Source organism: Staurois parvus, unplaced genomic scaffold, assembly GCF_062004578.1.
Source record: "Staurois parvus isolate SC_StPar_1 unplaced genomic scaffold, SC_StPar_1.0 ptg000184l, whole genome shotgun sequence".
Lineage (NCBI taxonomy): Eukaryota > Metazoa > Chordata > Amphibia > Anura > Ranidae > Staurois > Staurois parvus.
In genome coordinates this window covers 7,881,474-7,900,681 of record NW_028317980.1, presented here as the reverse complement: position 1 = coordinate 7,900,681, position 19,208 = coordinate 7,881,474, and the positions used below count along the sequence as shown (strand labels likewise).

The following is a 19,208-nucleotide window of genomic DNA, read 5'->3' as shown; positions in this document are numbered from 1 at the left end:
AATAAATAAAAGCTGGCTATTGTAAGCACCCCTGTCAGTGGTAAATGCTTTGTCTCATTCCTCTAACTGATAAAGTTGAAGGAGTGCTTGTTCTTTTGAAAAACAACAGACTTTCTGGCCGGATCACCAGATAAAAATAGAAGAAAGAAAGCTTAAAAAGATAAGAAATGCAGCCATCATATCTGGGAATTGGTAAGCTGCGGTATAATCAGGGGTGGACTGACAACTCATGGGGCCCCCAGGCAATAGGGGTTCATGGGGCCCCTGTGTCCTTGCCTAAACTCAGAATAGCATATGAAAAAGGTACCTGGGGCATGTCATGGGGCCCCCTACTGACCCTGGGCCCTCGGGCAGTGCCTGAGTTTCCAAATGGTCAGTCCGCCCCTGGGTATAATAAATGTCTGCTTTTGAGTTTAATGCTTCTTTAACTTTCAGCTTTAAAACTGAAGCTGACTTTTGATTTAGAATATGATGCGAACGTGTTAACACGTTTACGATAGTTTAGCGATTAGGTTTACATTTCCTTTAAGTAACTTATAAGTTAGTGAATCATCTTTGTCTCATACCTGTCGCCTAGCTCTTTATTCCCCCCCCCTGCAGTGGATTAACCCTTGAAGGGAGACATGTTTCTTACTTGTTTGAAAAATGGAAGCAAATCCCTGGTGCTTCCTGTGTCGGATTACGTGCATGCGAACTCCTACAAGTTTCCACTAAGGGACACCCCTTCCCCAGCTTTTACCATAGCCTGCTCAGATGGGGCACTAAAACTTGGGTTCTCATTGCCTGCTAAGCCTGACTTCTCTTCTCTCTCTCTTTCTCTCCCTCTCTCTATGGGTGTGACTTTGACTCCCTCCCAGTTATGACACAACTCCAGTTCCTTTGAATCAGAAGAATAACTCTTCCAAAGTTACAAGGCTCTTTAATTGCACGGTGGCTGCTATTTGTGCCTCTTGTGGGAGCCCCAAAATTTCTGCGCTACAAAATGTCCAAGCTGCTGTGGATGGTCTGTTTTGGATTATGCTGCTGGATCAGTGTTTCCCAGGCACATTATGGTAAGAGACTCAATCCATTTCATTCATATACTTCAAGCTTTGATTGAACACTTTATTCTCATAAAAGAAAATGCAATCCTCGTAGAAAGTAGACGTAGCATTTTGTATACCTCAATTCTTCGAGAAGGTAGTTTGCTCAAGCAACAGTTGACAGTATCTGAAGAATGAGGGATCCCACAACAATACCTCTTTTGTCTTTTGCTGCTTTTTTGGTTTGGGATTTACTTTATAGGATATAGACGGCATCAGAGGAGACAAAAGTGCCTTTATTTTTTATCTTCAGCTGTTGGCGGTACTAATGGGAAATTGGATGTGGAGTTCATTCTCCCGGGAGATTGGCACAAAACTCGACTCAATACCATTCCATTTTTGGGATTCTCTCGGCATGAGGCATTTTGGTGTCTTGTACCTTGTCATGTGTATGTAAACTCTTTCAGGACCAAAACTGTGTAGCCTTAGCTCCGACTCGCAGTGATTTAATTTCTCCAGCTCCAGGTGGGACTACAAGTTCCAGTAATATGAGTCAGGCATTTCACTATTATTCTTACGCTTGCATTTTACACAATTGTGCTACATCAGCTAACTAGGGTAATATTTCTCTGACTTTTTCAATTTTCCATTGTGCACAACTGATGCTGAGTATGCTGCAGAGGTGGGAGTATCTGCAGCTGGCAGCATGTTGCATGTGAACGCACGTGTTCCCTATGTAAGCTCCATTGTAGGATTGCAGAGCTGTGATGGGTATGTGGAGCTGTGTCAGACTTGGGGAAGGTCCAGCCTGACAGTCCGGTCCCTGTTCTATCCGAAAGGATTCGGAGGCATTCTGTTTACTTTGGCAGTGTGAAGAGCAGTGACAACACATAGTCTCATTTCATTAACAGGCAGAACAATGCCAGAGGAATGGTGATTGGTAGCTGGAAGGTCTGGGGGTTTTTATTTATTGCTTATTGTCTTATAAGGTCAGTGATGATCCATACTTGTCTCTTTTCCTGTAGTTGTTGGATTTTACTGCTTGAAATGCATTTAAAACACAAAGGTTGTTCTTTCCTAATCAGTTGGTCCTTATTTAGTGTGTTTTTAAAAAGAAAATATACACTTACACACGTGCATTACTACACTGGTTGCAATAGCCCTGCATAGGTGTGTATGGGTCCTAAGGGTGGCCAAATAAAGGACTAGTATAGGCATTGCTTGCCACCTTCAGATCAGGCAGGTTAACAAGCACCTCTGATTGATGGTCCTTGTTCAACAGGGTGGAATAACAAAAGCCACTCCCTCCCTTTGCTATGGGGAAGAGAATACAAATGTTCTCTGCCCATGGGTAGCTGCCATCCATCAGCTGGTAGGAAGATTGCAGCTTGTCCCGGCATTACTCATTCAAAGATATTACCACCCGTAATTACAGCCTGCGTATGGTCAACCCAAGCCTGACCATGACTGATAATATCCACTGTTTTAGCACTGCTGGCTACCTCCAGACTAGGTGCAATAACAAGAAATTCCGATTGATGGACGGGATCATCATTGTATGAAGACCTTGTCCAACAAGGTAGAATAACAAGTTCTACTCATTCCCTTTACTGCTGAGAAAAGGGGTCAAATTTTCTGTCCATGGGTAACTGATATCTGTCAGCTGAGAGGAGGATCATGGCTTGTCTAGGCATGACTTATTCAAGGATAGCCAGCTTTGATACCACTTATAAAGACAGCCTGTGTTTGGTCAACCCAAACTGGACCATGTCTGATATCAATTAGCATTGCTTGCTATTTTAAGACCAGGCACTTCCGATCAATGGATGGGATGTTCATTGTATGAAGACCTTGTTCTACACAAAGTCTACTCTTTCCCTTTACTATGTAGAAAAGGTGTAAAATTTTCTCTGTCCATGGGTAGCTGATATCCATCAGCTGAGAGGAGGATCACAGCTTGTCCAGGCATGACTTCTTCAAGGATAGGCATCTATATTACCACTTGTAATGACAGCCTTTGTTTGGTCAACTCAAACCTGACCGTGTCTGATGATATCCATTGTTTGACCATTGCCTGCTTCCTCTAAAACAGGTGCCTTTAACAAGCACCTCTGTTTGATGGATGAGATCATCCTTGTACGAAGAGCTTGTACAACATGGTGGAATAACAAGTTCTACTCTTTCCCTTTACTATGGAGAAAAGGGGTCAAATATTCCCTGTCTGCCCATAGGTAGTTGCCATCCATCAGCTGGGAGGGAGATCACAGCTTGTCCTGGCATGATTCATTCAAGGATAGCCAGCTATATTATCACCCATAATTATAGTCTGTGTGGTCAGCCAATGCCCGACCATGTCTGCGGACATCCATTTTTTGAGAATTGCCTACTACCTCTAGACCAGGTGCATTACTGAACACCTCGGATCAATGGACAAGATCAGCATTGTAAAAAGACCTTGTGCAACAAAGGTAGAATTACAACATTCTACTCTTTTCTTTTACTATGGAAAAAAAAGGCTCAAGTTTTTTCTGCCCATGGGTAGCTGGGAGGAAGATTGAGGCTTGTTCCGGCATGATTCATTTGAGGATGGCCAGCTGTATTACCACCCTTAATTAAAGTCTGTGCTTGGTCAACCCAAGCCTGACCGTGTCTAATGATATCCAAATATGACACATATGTAGCCAGTAGTGTGGCTGATCTCACTTCTGTTTAGTATGGTTTATTGGTTCAGCGATTGTCAGTGACATTTGTTAAAATGCCTGAAAATCTCTGATTGATGGACGGGATCATAATTTCATGAAGACCAACAGGGTGGACTAGGGTACACTATGGAGAAAAAGGGTTGAGTAGTTCTCTACCCATGGCCAGGTGACATTGCCACCTCTAGACCAGGTGCCCTTAACAAACATCTCTGTTTGATGGATGGGAGATGGACAAAAGGGGTCACATTTTCTCTGCAAATGGGTAGCTGCCATCTGTCAGCTGGTAGGAAGATCGTGGCCTGTCCTGGCATGACTCTTTCAAGGATAAGCAGCTATATTATCACCCATAATTACAGTCTGTGTTGGGTCAATCCAAGACATCAAGAAAAAGCGAAACCAGCGCTCAGATCTTCATGCATCACAGAAACACGTTTTTTGTCACTTGCTGAGGTGCAACCCTCTAAAGATCAGGGAATCTTGATACTACTAGAAGAAAACACAAAAGAATTGTGCAGCACTTTACATAATTAAGGGAAACAGTACAATTATTTTTTGGTTCCTTGTCTGTTTACATGACCCTTGGTTTGTGAGTATATTTTTGTCATTTTTAATAAATCCTTTTTTATCACGGTAATGTACAAGGAGAGTGTGTCCTTTTGGGTCAATTCAAGCCTGACTGTGTCGGATGATATCCACATATTTATTTATTACATGTCCTTATATAGCGCCATCAATTTACGCAGCACTTTCCATATATATTGTACATTCACATCAGTCCCTAACCCTCAAGGGGTGTACAATCTAAGGTCCCTAACTCACATTCATATACTAGGGACAATTTAGACAGGAGCCAATTAACCTACCAGCATGTCTTTGGCGTGTGGGAGGAAACCGGAGTACCCAGAAGAAACCCATGCAGGCACAGGGAGAACATGCAAACTCCAGGCAGGTGGTGCCGTGGTTGGGATTTGAACCGATGAGCCTAGTACTGCCAGGCAGAAGTGCTAACCATTTAGCCACTGTGCTGCCCACATATGACACATATGTAACTATTAATGCAGCTGATCTGACCTCTGTTGGGTTTTTTGCCTCATCAATTCAGAGATCATCATTGACACCACAAGCATTTGTTAATATCCCAGAAAATCTCTATTATTCCATTATTATAGTATAGAATTGTGCAGCACTTTACATAATTAAGGGAAACAGTACAATTATAATCGATTTGAGGCAAGAGGGCTAGAAGGGCCCAGCTGGCGAGAGCTTACAATCTAAAAGGGAGGGACAAGTGATACAAAAGGTATACTTTTAGAGTAAGACTGTTTTAAAAAAAAAAAAACTGATTAAAATAAAACAGAGGAAGGAGGGAAGTAGAAATTAGGACTGCTGCAGATGTTCCGCTATTGTTTGGAGAATAGGCAGACATTGTTTCTTCTGCAACGTGAAAGACATTTCCCGTGGCCACTTTAAATAGTTTGCCAATATTGTGGCTTCCATGGGAAACATTGTAAAGAAAAGCCTTATATGGAAACTGGCAATGTGTGTGGCACTGAGGCCGTCCGACCCAAGCCATGCTTGGTAACATAATCCAACGAGGAAAAGAATTGGCTGTAGACATATATGTCCAAATCTACCGATTATCTTGTGCTCACACCATACTTGCCTGATCGGTATTAGGGAGATTTAATGACCACCTACACATGCCACTAATGGTTTGGCAAGTGATTGGAATTATTTTACATAACAAAACATTATGATTTTGATAAGCTGTCCTTATGATTCAATTGCCCTTACTGTATCAGATATAAATAAAAGCAACAAGGGCAGATACCCCTAGGAAAACATAGACCCTCCCAGGAAAACCTAGCAGATACCGTCCAAAGCTGTACTGTAGCCATCAGAGACAACCATGCCACTGTGGGTTGACCTCCCTTTCACAATATTATTGCATTTTTTCCCAGTAACCCGTCCCTATGATGTCAATAGGGAAATGGGTGGATATTATAAAGGAAAGGGCAATTAAAAAATAAATTTATGTATGCATGTATCATAAAAGAATCATGCTTCTCCATGAATTGAGTGGTGCTATAGGCAGGTGCCTACATGGCTATTTTTCAGATAAAGCACAAGATGGTGAACCTGTGCTTCTCCCTTATTCTCAGTATAGAAATATGATAATATACTGGTAATAATAATATGAAAAAGATCATATAAGCAGCTTGAGTTTATCCAGTCTGTCCATGACTTGCATTTCAGTTTTTTGTGGATGCATGAAGATCAACTTACCCTTTAGCTTCTTGCATCTCCTCTGGGGGCATCATTGCTGATTGTCTTGCCCAGTCCATTATCACAGCCATTATGAGGAGGTCTTCTTTTTTAATAATGCAGCAAGAGGAGGGAAATTTCATGGCTATGATGGGGGGGGGGGGGGTAATGGCAGGGCCGGGAACCCCAATAGGGGAATCTTTTTGATGGAAACACGTACAGAAGCTCCCTGGCTTCTTGCATCTCTTTTAGGGGCATCATTGCTGAGTTCCTTGCCATCATCATGGCCATTGCAAGAAGGTCTCATTCCACTGAAGTCTTCATTTTTAAAAAAATGTAGCAGGAGGAGGGAGCCTCCATGGCTATGATGTGCAATGGGGGGACTGCCAGGGCTGGGAACCCCAACAGGGAGATATTATTGCTGGAAACATGTAGATTATTTTTGGATAATCTACTTCAGTACCTCTCACCCATAACTACATTTAGACTTTAAAAATATTAAACTTACAATAAGACTATAAAGATAAATCTACTAAAAGATATGAGCAAGGTTTTACGTAGAGGAGAGTTATAGTTGACACGACATAAATCATAGACCAAGGACTTCCTTTTGGAGTGAGTGACCCAGGGCTGCGCCCTCTGTGCCCTGCCCTACAAATATCAAGGATGGGAATTTATAGTCGTGGAATCTGAAGAATGTTTTTGCCACAAAATGTCCAATGGAGAATGAAATGGAGCCTGGAATCAAGTAACACAAAGCAGGGAATGTGGAGCCCCACACTCATCATTTGGGTCTTATCTGCCTTATTAGCTGTGACATTAATAGCAGTGAGTGCAGTTAGTGATTGATTCACTGCTGGCAGATTAAAAAGGGGTGTCTGTCCCTATAGAGGGGGCCCCTCTGCTTTTCAAACTTGTCTATCTCCTTTGTTTATTGATACATTGTTGCATATTCTAGATGCAATAACTTCTATAGGTAAAATCTTGAGCTGGGCATACACAGATTTTTGAATGAACATTTGTACAACATTAATACAAACATTCTCAGTACATTCGATGGCTTGACAAATGTCGTTTGAAATTACTTTAAAATTTTGTTTGCTTTTAAGACTCTTTCACACTCATGGTGGAGTGTGGTGCCCTCTGAAATGCAACCGGCATTCAGAACATTTTTCAGAGGGCATTTGACATGTGGTGAGAAGGAGTTATATCACCTCCTCGCTGCCTGACTTAACCCTATAATGCTGCACTACTGTACCGCAATTCTGTGCATTGCATGCGGTTGCAGCATGGTCCCATTGAACTCAATGGGTGAGTTTGATAAGTGGTAATTTTACAGTTCAAGTGGACAAGTGGGGGCTCAGCCACTGATTTTTACCACCCCTTGATTGCTCGCCTGAAAGAGACCTTTTGGAGTGAATTCACTTCCTAAACAAAAATCACATTCACTGTTAGAAATTTGTTCTAAAAATTTTCCATCCTGCTCCTTCAAATTTTTTCATCACCGAGGTTAAAACCTAATGTCAATTTGATCCCACTAAGGATTAGAAAATCAAATGAATGTTCTTGAAACAAAAACTTCAAATGAGTTTCTACTAGAGTATGGACAGCTTTAGTTCAGAAGTATTCACATCTTCCTATGAACCACAGGAGCTTACAGTCTAATGCTGCTTCTAAGCGCTGCTAACAATCCGAGTTCTGAAGCACATCTTCCTATGAACCACAGGAGCTTACAGTCTAATGCTACTTCTGAGTTCTGAAGCACATCTTCCTATGAACCACAGGAGCTTACAGTCTAATGCTACTTCTGAGTTCTGAAGCACATCATCTTATGAACCACAGGAGCTTACAGTCTAATGCTACTTCTGAGTTCTGAAGCACATCTTCCTATGAACTGCAGGAGCTTACAGTCTAATGCTGCTTCTAATCACTGCTAATAATCCGAGTTCTGAAGCACATCTTCCTATGAACCACAGGAGCTTACAGTCTAATACTGCTTCTAATCACTGCTAATAATCCGAGTTCTGAAGCACATCTTCCTATGAACCACAGGAGCTTACAGTCTAATACTGCTTCTAATCACTGCTAATAATCCGAGTTCTGAAGCACATCTTCCTATGAACCACAGGAGCTTACAGTCTAATACTGCTTCTAATCACTGCTAATAATCCGAGTTCTGAAGCACATCTTCCTATGAACCACAGGAGCTTACAGTCTAATGCTACTTCTGAGTTCTGAAGTACATCTTCCTATGAACCACAGGAGCTTACAGTCTAATGCTGCTTCTAATCACTGCTAACAATCCAAGTTCTGAAGCACATCTTCCTGTGAAACAATGAGCTTACAGTCTAATATAGCCAATTGCTGACATATAATGTGGGAACATTTGCAAAGTGCTGTACATTAAAGTCAAACTCAAGCCAAAATGCGTTTTTCTTGTTTTGGGTAGGGAAGAGTTAGAACTTTAAGGGGCTCATTCACACTTACGTGTTCTATTGTGGTCCGTTAATATACACGCATTAACATGTGAGACAATAAGTCAACCCATCTATTATGAATGGGCTGCCAGTGCACCACAACAGATGAAACATGACCGTTTTTAAAAGCACACCACATCATATATGCATTGTGGTGTGCTGCAGTGTGTTGTGTTGTGCTATGCAATGCGTTGGGGTGCCATTCACAATAAAACATAGATCAGGTGCCTTGCCAGTCAGCCAAAGCTCAAAGAACCCCTAGCAACCTCAGGAGGAACCCCAGGGTTCCACAGAACCCTGGTTGAGAATAGTTGCACTGGATGCAAGTTGACCACCCTCTGTATCATTGTTTTGGCCAAATGGTGCAGCCATCTCAATTGTCCATGTATTCTCTTTTTAAATAAACAAAAACGTTATGGCTGGAGTTGCCCCTTAAATAAATAATAGGAGCAAGCCATAAACTAAAAAAACCCTGAAAACATACAAACATAATGCAGTTAGTACCCTGGTTTAATAGAACCCAGAGCCCCAGTGCTGCAACATAATAATGCAAAACTCTTCGCGTTTTTTCGGTAAAGTGCAATAAGTCACCAGCCAATCAGAAATGATCTGGCTTCGATGTGGCTCGACTAAACTGATGATAGATAAAATGCAGTGCTTGTTGACAATGATGCCCAATGTAGCCCAATGGGGCTGGTGTGAAAGAGCCCTTAGGTGACTAGAATTTTCGGAGAGTTCCAACATGACAGCCCTTCATTTTTTAAAGTACAATTTTCTAAAGAGTGCGTGATTTGTGCCATTAGTATAATACACAGTAATGGGTGGCAGTTTAACATCTCCAGTGCTTGTACTGTGTAATACTGAGCAACATGAGGGTTAAGGGTCGGTGATCTCTGTTTATAGATCCAGTCCTGGTTGCAGTATATAGTCTGCACACATGTGCTACAGCTACTGTTGCTGGGGCCGGGGACTGGGGAGGTTTGGCTGGAACAGAGCCCCTTTGTCATGCCGCATGCCTTGAGGTGTATTTCAGGAATCAGTTACACTGCCTTCAGCCCATGGCGTTCCCCTCTATCGGCTCCCTGGGAGATGGAGCACATGGCAAGGACAAGCCTGCGAAACGCGTGTGTGTCTTCTCATGACTGAGGAAGGGGGGGGTGAGCCAAAATAATTACAGTAATGGGAACGAATTACAACCAGGCGCTGGAGACTAGCATGACTTAGTATATAGAAGCTGAAGTCAAAGCATAGCTCCTCATTGGAAACCAAATTCCTCTGCCTATACTTTTAAGTTAGAGGTATGGACTTTCAAAAAAACGTTTATTTAAGTACCAAAGTTGCTAGAATACACTAAACCTTTTATCCAATTATTGGAATGATTGCATTTGTTATTTTGTAAAACCAGTATAAAGGGTGATATGTGTGTTTGGGGGTTCTTCTCAAGCTGTAGTGCTCATCAATGAGTTCACAGCAGCCAGGGAGTCTTGTTTTAGGGCTTGTTGGCCTACTTTTATTTAAAAAGGAAGTAAAAGTTCAAGAAAACAATGGCTGTCTTTGCTTGGGTTTCCACCATCATTTCTCACTCAAAGATAAATCACATTAGACCTCCTGGCTCTCTCTTGCAGTGCCGTTGCTCACACCTCCTTTGGCTGGTCCCACAGACCAACTCACAGCACCATTGTGCTCTTGCGTAACCTCTGTACCTTACTCCCAGCTCTTGTAGCTCTTTCAGCCCTCTCACAGCTCCCTACTGCATTGGCCCTTGTTCTAGCCTGGGCAGAGGACCTCCTATCTCCTGGGTTGAGCCCTGAACTACAGACATCCTTTTGCTTTACACACCTGCTGGATACAGGATTAGAGGTTTCATCCCTCCCAAGACTCTTTGAAGCCTCCGAACTCCAGAACCCAATCCAGGAACTCCAGAACCCAATCCAGGAACTCCAGAACCCAGAGTAAACTGAAAAGCCTAGTGCCGTTACATAAGAAAAAGTAGTCATAAGAAAAATCACTGATGGACTTGGCCATATTAATTAGACCTCCTGTCTCTATTGTACTATCAAGTTGTATGGTATATGGTCAGTTTAAAGCTAGCCATACACTATACAAGCTTTGTAAGATCTCTTTTAGATTTCCAAAACTATGTAATAGGCTGTTTGTGAGTGCTTACGCTAAGAATACCTATAGTGGTATGTTGTTTTAGGTTGGAAGTACTGGCGTTGAATTTGTTAGATTATGTTCTTAGCAAGTGTTTTTGTACATGAGTGAGTTTTCATTCCCACCATATTTCAAACGAATGCTAATGACATAAATGATGATCAGAAAATCGATGTATTACACCAAATAACTAATACTTATTAAATAAACCTCAACCCATTTCCAAACACTAAACCTCGATCTCATTTCAACCTAAACCTAACCCCAACACCTAACCCTTAACCGTAAACTAAAACCTAGTAAAGAACCTTAAATAAGAATTCTGGGAGAGGCAAAAAAAATCACCCATTAGTACATTCCCCTACACAAAACACTAAACAGCTAATACATTTGTGAAATTCATTACCATTTAGGGGAAAAGTCTAACTAAATTTTCATGACCTCATCTCTGTAATTCAAAAGAAAACAGCATCTGCTCTGCCAAAGAGGAGGCGTTAAAGCCAGGATTACATCATATCCTCTCCTCTCTCTCTCCGCAGTAAAAGGAAACTACAGTTCCCATCAACTGCAGGGAACATGGGTGGATACACTAGGCCTGTACATGCTGAATGTGTGTGAGAGTCTCGGTCTGCCCACCACTCACTGGGGCAGAATGACATCACTGTTTTCTGGAGAAAGAACTACAGAAGGGATGTGCCAAGACCAGTGACTGGAGGAATAGGATGCAGAGTAGCCACCGGTCTTACAAATAGGAAACCAAAGAGAATTAACAGTATGATTTGAAAATGAATAGGCTATTTCTGAGCAACTGCTGAGTGAACCAGAAGATGGATGACATATTCAGTGAAGGTAGGAAATCAGCAACAAGGAGGTGTAAATATATGTTTTTGCTTGGAGTTCTGCTTTAATACACTTAACCCTTAACCCTATCCCTAATACAGAACCTCATCCTAACTGTTAACCTTAACCTAACGCCTAATACAGGACCTCAGTCAATTTAAACCCTTAAAGTAGAACTATGGCCTCCCATTAAATAAAAAATATGTGAATCTGCACTTGCAGTTTTTTTCTTAGTGCCCCCACAGATATCTGCTGAATCTGCCACCTAATGCAATTGTCTTTTATGGGGTGGCAACGATGCTGCACTGCTCCTGAATTCAGAGCAGAGTTGCCACTCTCATGTAGGCTGTGCCTGCTTGCACTACAGTGGGATGTGAAGATGTTAGGGGGCTTGGTTATAAGCATTCCCACTGCTGAGTCACAAGCCTGTAGCTTGTCAATCAGCCTCTGACCATGCCTAGTCCAGCCCACTGTGTTCTGGATTGACAGCACTGCCTCTGTTGTTGAACCCCTCCCACCGTGAGCTGCAATGTCTGGGAGGGGAAACATGTGAGACACAAATGAAGGATGATATGGCTCAGTCAGGGCAGGTATAGTAAGTTTTTGTTAGTTTATAGGGCTTGTGCATCACATAGTAACTGGATTTGTCATACCGAAGCCTTTAGTTGAACTATAACTTCAAGCTCTAATACAGAACCTAAACCGAATTTCTACACCCAACCCTTTAACCCCAACCAAATCCCTAATACAGGATCTCAATGTAACCCCTACACCAAACCCTTAACCTCCACCTCTAATACGGAACCTCAACCAAACCCCTGCACCTAATCTTTAAAGTGGTTCTAAAGGCTGAAAGTTTTTTTTATCTTCATGCATTCTATGCATGGAAGTATAAAAAACTTCAGTGTGTAGCCCCCCCAATATTCACTTGAGCCTAATCTCTGTCCAGCGATGGTCACAGGAGCCCTGGGTCTTTCCCTCCTCATTGGCTGAGACACAGCTCCTGTAGTTGTCAATCATAGTCTGTGATGGGGGAATGGGAGGTGGGGCAAAGCCACGCTTTGCTGTGTTTTATGGACACAGAGTGGGGCTCTGGAGCGAGTATGCACCAGTGCCCCCATAGCGGGCGGCTTGCTATGGGGGCACTGCTCAGGGGGAAGGAGCCGGGGACATGAGAAGTGGAGGATTGACGCTGCTCTGTGCAAAACCATTGCACAGAGCAGGTGAGTATAACATGTTTGTTTTTTTCTTTTAAATAAAAAACCTATACAGAACCTCATCATAACCCCTAACCTCAGCCCTAATACAGAACCTCACCCTACCCTCTACACCTAACCATTAATCTTAATCTTTAATACAGAACCTCAACCTAATTTCTACAAGTAACCCTTTAAACTCAATCTAATCCCCAGTACAGGATCTCAACGTAACCCCTAATCTAACACTTAACTTCCACCCCTAATTCAGAACCTCAATCTAACCTCTGCACCTAACCTTTAACCTCAACACCTATACATAACCTCATCTTCACCCCTACACTTAACTCCTAACCTCATCCTAACCTAGTCCAGGATCTCAGCCTAACCCTTGCACCCAATCTTTAACCTCAACACCTATACAGAACCGCAACATTACCCCTACGTTAACCCAGTGGTGTATTTTGGTTTTGTGCTGCCCTAGGCAACAAAAAAATTGGAGGCCCCCCTCCCCCAGGGGAGAGAGCCTGACACCAACCCCCTCCTTCCCCTGGAGAGAGACTAACATTGACCAACAACACCCTGACCCCCCACCCGAGAGAGCCTTCCATTAACATACAACCCCCCCTTCCTGGAGAGAGCGAGAAAGACACTCACCATCACAGTTTCGGATATCCCTGGGAACAAGAGCTGGGCTCTCCATGCACCATCAAGCAGCTTGCAGCCTCTCTCAGATCCCACCAGGTCCCTGTACCGCAAGTGTCACTTCTTCCAGGGGGTGGTGCTGACCCTCTGAAAAATGCCACCCTAGGCAAATGCCTTGTTTGCCTTGTGATAAATAAGCCCCTGATTTAATCCCTTACATCAGCCCCTAATACAGCACCTCTTCCTTAAAAAAAACCTCATCCTAACTTCTACATCTAACCCTAACTCGAACCCCTAATACAGTACCTAATCCTAATTTCTACATCTAACCCTTAATCTCTGCCCTGAATACAGGACCTCAACCTCACCCTTGCACCCAATCTAACACCTATACAGAACCTCAACTTTACCCCTACATTTAACCCCTAACATCAGTCCCTAATACAGAACCGCATCCTAACTTCTACACCTAAGTCTAACTCGGACCCCTAATACAGTACCTAATCCTAATTTTCTACATCTAACCCTTAACTGCAGTCTAATAAACAATCACAATTTAAGACCTACACCTGACCATTAATGTCTGTCCAGAACATCAACCTAACGCTATACCTAAGCCAGCCCATGGATGATTCACTTTTTTTCCCTTCAACTAGCAGGTTGAGCAAAAAAAATGACTTGATTCCCCCAACCACCTCAAATGTGTGGATGGGGGAATCAAGTAATTTCTTCCCCACTGAGCCTTTTTATTCCGACAGCCCCGCTGCCAGAATACACTGATCCATTCTATAACCAGTAGCGATGATCAAGCGGAAATTTAAGAGCTGGGCGATTGTACATAAGTTGATCGGTGAATGCCCATACGTGGATCAAAATTAGTCTGTTCCCTGCTGAAGATGCCGAACTTTGATCAATGTATGGCTGGCTTAACTCTCAATCTTTGGCCTAACCTAATCTCATATCTTGTGCAACTGGAGTGCTCTTGTTTGGGGGTGTAACTAGCTCAGTAGACATGGTTGCGACTTCGGACCGTAACTGCAGTTTTACTAAGTCTTCCATGGAGGTTAGCTTTAAACCTTTAGGTTAGCAGTGTTATATGTAACTGGAAAAAACTTGCAGATGACGATGATGTTGTCAGAAGTAACATCAGCAAAATTGAGAGTAACACTGAAAAATCTGTAGATGCTAAAGACTACAGGCTACAGGTCCGAATTGTGGCCCCAATCCAATCCATACACACCTCTGTCTTCCCTGTGGCTGATGACTCCCTTACTGCGGCCTAGTTTGTGACCCATTTGACTGTACGTTGACCTGGATATTTTACGAGTGAACAGGCATTTGGTAAGTGTGGCCTGTTCCTGGGGTTTACCACATACGACTGCTGTCAGCCGAGGTTGAAGCCTCTCGCAGTGCTGGGGTGGTTGGGAGTATGACTATGCTGCTATGTATGTAATGATTTATACTTTTGTGTCTCCTGTCTGTTAACACCTCAATAATTAACGGGGTTAAATAAAACAGCTTAGGTAAAACATAATTAACAAACACAAGCTGGGATTGATTTTTCTCCCTTTAGGGCATGTAGAATGAAACCATAAAAGGGACTTCTTGTTTACCGATACGGACAATTAATTCTATTCATAATGGGGAATTTTCTGTAAATTCAGCTCCAGCAGGCCAAGAACAAGCAAATGAGATGATGTCACATTAAATTGTATTTTCAAAAAGATATGCTTTGAAGGAGAACTTGTCACCTAGGATCCAACTGGTAGAGTACACAAATACCAAAGGCGGTACATTCCAAAATCTGTGCAAACGTGGACAATACATAGAGTAAGAAAGCAAAGACGAACTGCACTGCTCTAAGTCCTGGAAGTGCTCCTCAGGGCCCCCTCCACACTGGGTACCAGTTTTTAAGAGTTTATCCTGCTCAGCAAGTAGAGCAAAAGCAAAAAAGAAACAAAGATACACTCCATGAAGTCGCTCAATGAAGTTTAATCGATGTAATTGTCTTCAGACAGAGTTCCTGCCCTATGCCGTGCCCCTCTGACACCATTCACCGTGACTGGGCATATTCATAGAGGCCAATAGAGGTAGAGGTGGACAATACTTACATGCTGGCTTTAAAAAAAATTGTTTCAATGGTGGTGACATCATCACCTTATATCTAGTATTCAGCTGCTTCTGTATGAAGTCGGCCATATTGGTTTAAAGTAAGGTTTAAATAAAAATCTGGGGACACCCTACTGACTACACCCACTTTTTTTTGAGGTGGGACAGGGGAGAACAGGCGTGGGGATAATAGCCGCATGTGAAGCACACCATGGCAAATATTTGGTGTGGCCAAATTATACTAATGGTGGGAGGGGCTTAAAGGGGAATGGTTTATTAACACCGGAGCTTACTTTGCACTAGGTCAAGAGTGCAGTCCCAGATATGCACTTCAGGTCACCATCAGCAAGGGAAAGGTGGCCAGTAATCCAAATCATTTCCTCCTCCAACAAAGTCTGCACAAGCCAAGAGTGGAGGAACTGAAGACCATGCATTATCAGCATCTGACACTGTCAATAACCCCGGACACAGCTTGAAACAGACACACCCTCCCTCCTCCTGCTCCAGGCCGATTACAGAAATTTTGCTAAGATGGATTACCCAGCAGCCACCTGTGTGTGGGATGCCATTATTGAACATTGATCATGCATGATCTGAGGAAGGGACAAGTCCCCGAAACATGTTATCATGACGACCGGCTTCTCTCCTTTGGTTTGACATGGTTTTAGTGCTCCCCTAGGCTTCCAGTTTGCCCTCAACAGCCCTTGTTCAGGCAGTCTCCCACCAGGTGTATGACATAACAACCGGATCTGGGACACGTGACTTCCGTGGACGCGCCATCTTAGTGCTCCCAGTGGCTGCCATCCACACACCCATTCCACTGTCCTGAGGCTCCTGGGCTGAGCAACCTACTGTTGGGTCCAGGATCATGCATCATCCTCCAGCTTCTGGGAATATGTGTTTCTCCTCTCCACTGATTTGGTGATGAATCAATCTGGGCACTCCTACATGTCATGCTTTTTAACCCAACATTAAAGTGAATTTCAATTTTAACTGTTCCTGGGCTTGTGACTCTCTTTCACAGGGTTGGGAGCGCTCCTTTATTTGTTGTTTTGTGGTCATGTCTCATTGCTGGTCAGATGAGTTATTGGAGCTGCCCATACTGTGGTTATCTACATATCCCCTGGAACCTTATTGCGCTTGGTATTTGCACCTTTTCTAAGTGTCCATTCTTGGCACAGTCCATTTAGGTAATTCCCCAGTGGCAGGTGTCTTCAGGATGGACTACAGGTCCCAGCAGTCCCCCTACTTTGTGATGGCTTCCGGACTCGGTGATCAACTGGATGCAGACGTAGGACCCTCTCTCTTCTATCCTGCTCTCCACATGACCCCCTGTTCTTATATATATCCACACAAGACCAGTAGGTCAGGCCCAGAAAACCTGCAATAGCCAGACAGGCAAGTAACAGCACAAAATTAACCCCATCCATCCTGGCTAGGGCAACACCTAGCTACTAATGGCGGGCAACCTGCCTACAGGTGTGTTGTGTTAAGCTACCCATTCATTTTGAATGGCCTGGGGGAGCAAGTTAAAAGCTATGTCCGTCTTTCATACAATGTTTCATGTTATACCCATGGGTAACATGGTGCCATTCCTGCCTCCTCTTACTTGAATAATGGGGTTTTCCTCCCCCCAAAATTCTTTATATTTTTGTGAATGGTTAATTTACAGGATCTATGAATGGAAAACTGCAAGTTTCATCCACCACCATAGCAGAGACACTCATAGTTGTAGTCCATTGAATACTTCCTCCAGCTCCATTATGGTAGGTGTGTACTTCCATATGGACCTGGGGCTGGAGGAATAGTCTGCAGGGGCCTGGGCATTCCACATGCAATGCATTGATCGGTGTTGCAATGCTCTTTTTTTGGCCTCTTTTTTTTTTTTTTGCAGCATTCCATAGCACTTAGCAGTGTGGGTGCGTTCACCATTACTGTAGTAGTGCATTGTGGATGGATCTTATGATTGCTATCTAATATCTGTGGCAGTTCTGCTCTTCTTCAGGACTGGCAGCACAGAAATTGAAAATATTTAGCAGGTAGACAGCGATCATTATAAGGGCTGGTTTTCCCAAGGTAAATCGTTATGTTTTACCATGCAGGAAGTGTCTGTTTGCTTTTTTAACTTTATTGAAATGTCATATTGGGGGAGATTTACTAAAACTGGAGCACTCAACATCTGGTGCAGCTGTGTATGGCAGCCAATCCGCTTCTAATTTCAGCTTGTTCAATTAAAAGAGAGGTATGCTGCATCGGTCCCCCGCCAAGTGTGAGAACTCAGTGATCCCATGACCGCTGACCACTGAGTTCTCACAGCCGCTCTGAGCAGAGAGCGGTGAACGCTGTCTCATATGGCCCCCCCACGCTTACTGGAGCGCTGGGCTGTGGAGGGGGAGGAAGCGGCTGGCTTAGGATCTCAGCAGCTCGCTGAGAGGCTGAGCCAGGTGCCGCTGCAGATTCTGGGGTGGATCCCAACTTTAAAGTCGGGATTTTCCCCCAGCCTGGACCGGCTGAGTGATGTCAGTCAACAGCGGGCTTCTGCCAGGAGACGTACAGCCAAAAGAGCTTTGGCTGTACTTCTCCTTTTAGTTTGGCGAATACACCTGGAAGCTGATTGGTTTCACCAGATTTTGCCCTCTCTGGTTTTGGTAAATAAACCCCTTTGTGACATTTCAAAAATTTCTATGCACTGCCACTAGAAACGGAGCTGCAGGTGAGCTGCAGTGCCTGGCAGAAAACAGCAGGTATATTTCAAGTTTCTCTATCACACTGCAGCTCACCTGAAGAATGTGTTTTCGTTCTGATCACTGTTTCCTTTTTTTTTTAACTTTATTGAAATGTTACATTATGACATTCCAATAATTTCTATGCACTGCAGCTAGAAATGGAGCTGCGGGTGAGCTGCGGTACTGGGTGGAAGACTGTAGACATGTTGCAAGTTTCTGAACCACACTGCAGTTCACCTGAAGACTGCATACTTGTTCTGACCACTGTTTACTTTTTTAAACTTTTTTGAAATTTCAAATTATGACATTTCGATAATTTCTATGCACTGCAGCTAGAAACGGAGCTACGGGTGAGCTGTGGTGCTGAATGGAAAACTAAAGTGTGTCTATTCTTGCCACTGTTTCCTTTTTTTTAATTAATTTTATTGAAATGTCACATTATAACATTTCAATCATTTCTATGCACTGCAGCTAGAAATGGAGCTGTGGGGGAGCTGCGGTGCTGGGTGGAAAACTGTAGACATGTTGCCAGTTTCTGAACCACACTGCAGCTCACCTGAAGACTGTGTGCTTGTTCTGACTACTGTTTATGTTTTTAAACTTTATTGAAATGTCACATTATGACATTCCAATAATTTCTATGCACTGCAGCTAGAAATGGAGCTGTGGGGGAGCTGCGATGCTGGGTGGAAAACTGTAGACATGTTGCAAGTTTCTGAACCACACTGCAGCTCACCTGAAGACTGTGTGCTTGTTCTGACCACTGTTTATGTTTTTAAACTTTATTGAAATGTCACATTATGACATTCCAATAATTTCTATGCACTGCAGCTAGAAATGGAGCTGTGGGGGAGCTGCGATGCTGGGTGGAAAACTGTAGACATGTTGCAAGTTTCTGAACCACACTGCAGTTCACCTGAAGACTACGTGCTTGTTCTGACTACTGTTTACTTTTTTAAACTTTTTTGAAATGTCACATTATGACATTTCAATAATTTCTATGCACTGCAGCTGGAAATGGAGCTGCGTTGCTGAATGGAAAACTAAAGTGTGTCTATTCTGGCCACTGTTT

The 19,208-nt window shown here is 43.2% G+C and overlaps 1 protein-coding gene across 2 annotated transcripts in view; it reads left to right on the top strand.

Annotated features, from left to right (window-relative positions):
- The first annotated feature begins 761 nt into the window (after nucleotides 1-761).
- CD44 (CD44 molecule (IN blood group)) overlaps nucleotides 762-19,208 on the top strand; it is an 86,916-nt gene continuing 68,469 nt past the window's right edge. The window contains exon 1 of one of the 2 annotated variants that reach the window (XM_089677356.1): nucleotides 762-1,052. In XM_089677356.1, the coding sequence (XP_089533482.1) occupies nucleotides 983-1,052 (70 nt within the window). In that variant the 5' untranslated portion in view covers nucleotides 762-982. The remainder of the gene's footprint in view (nucleotides 1,053-19,208) is intronic. The other variant, XM_089677355.1, reaches the window with a different exon arrangement.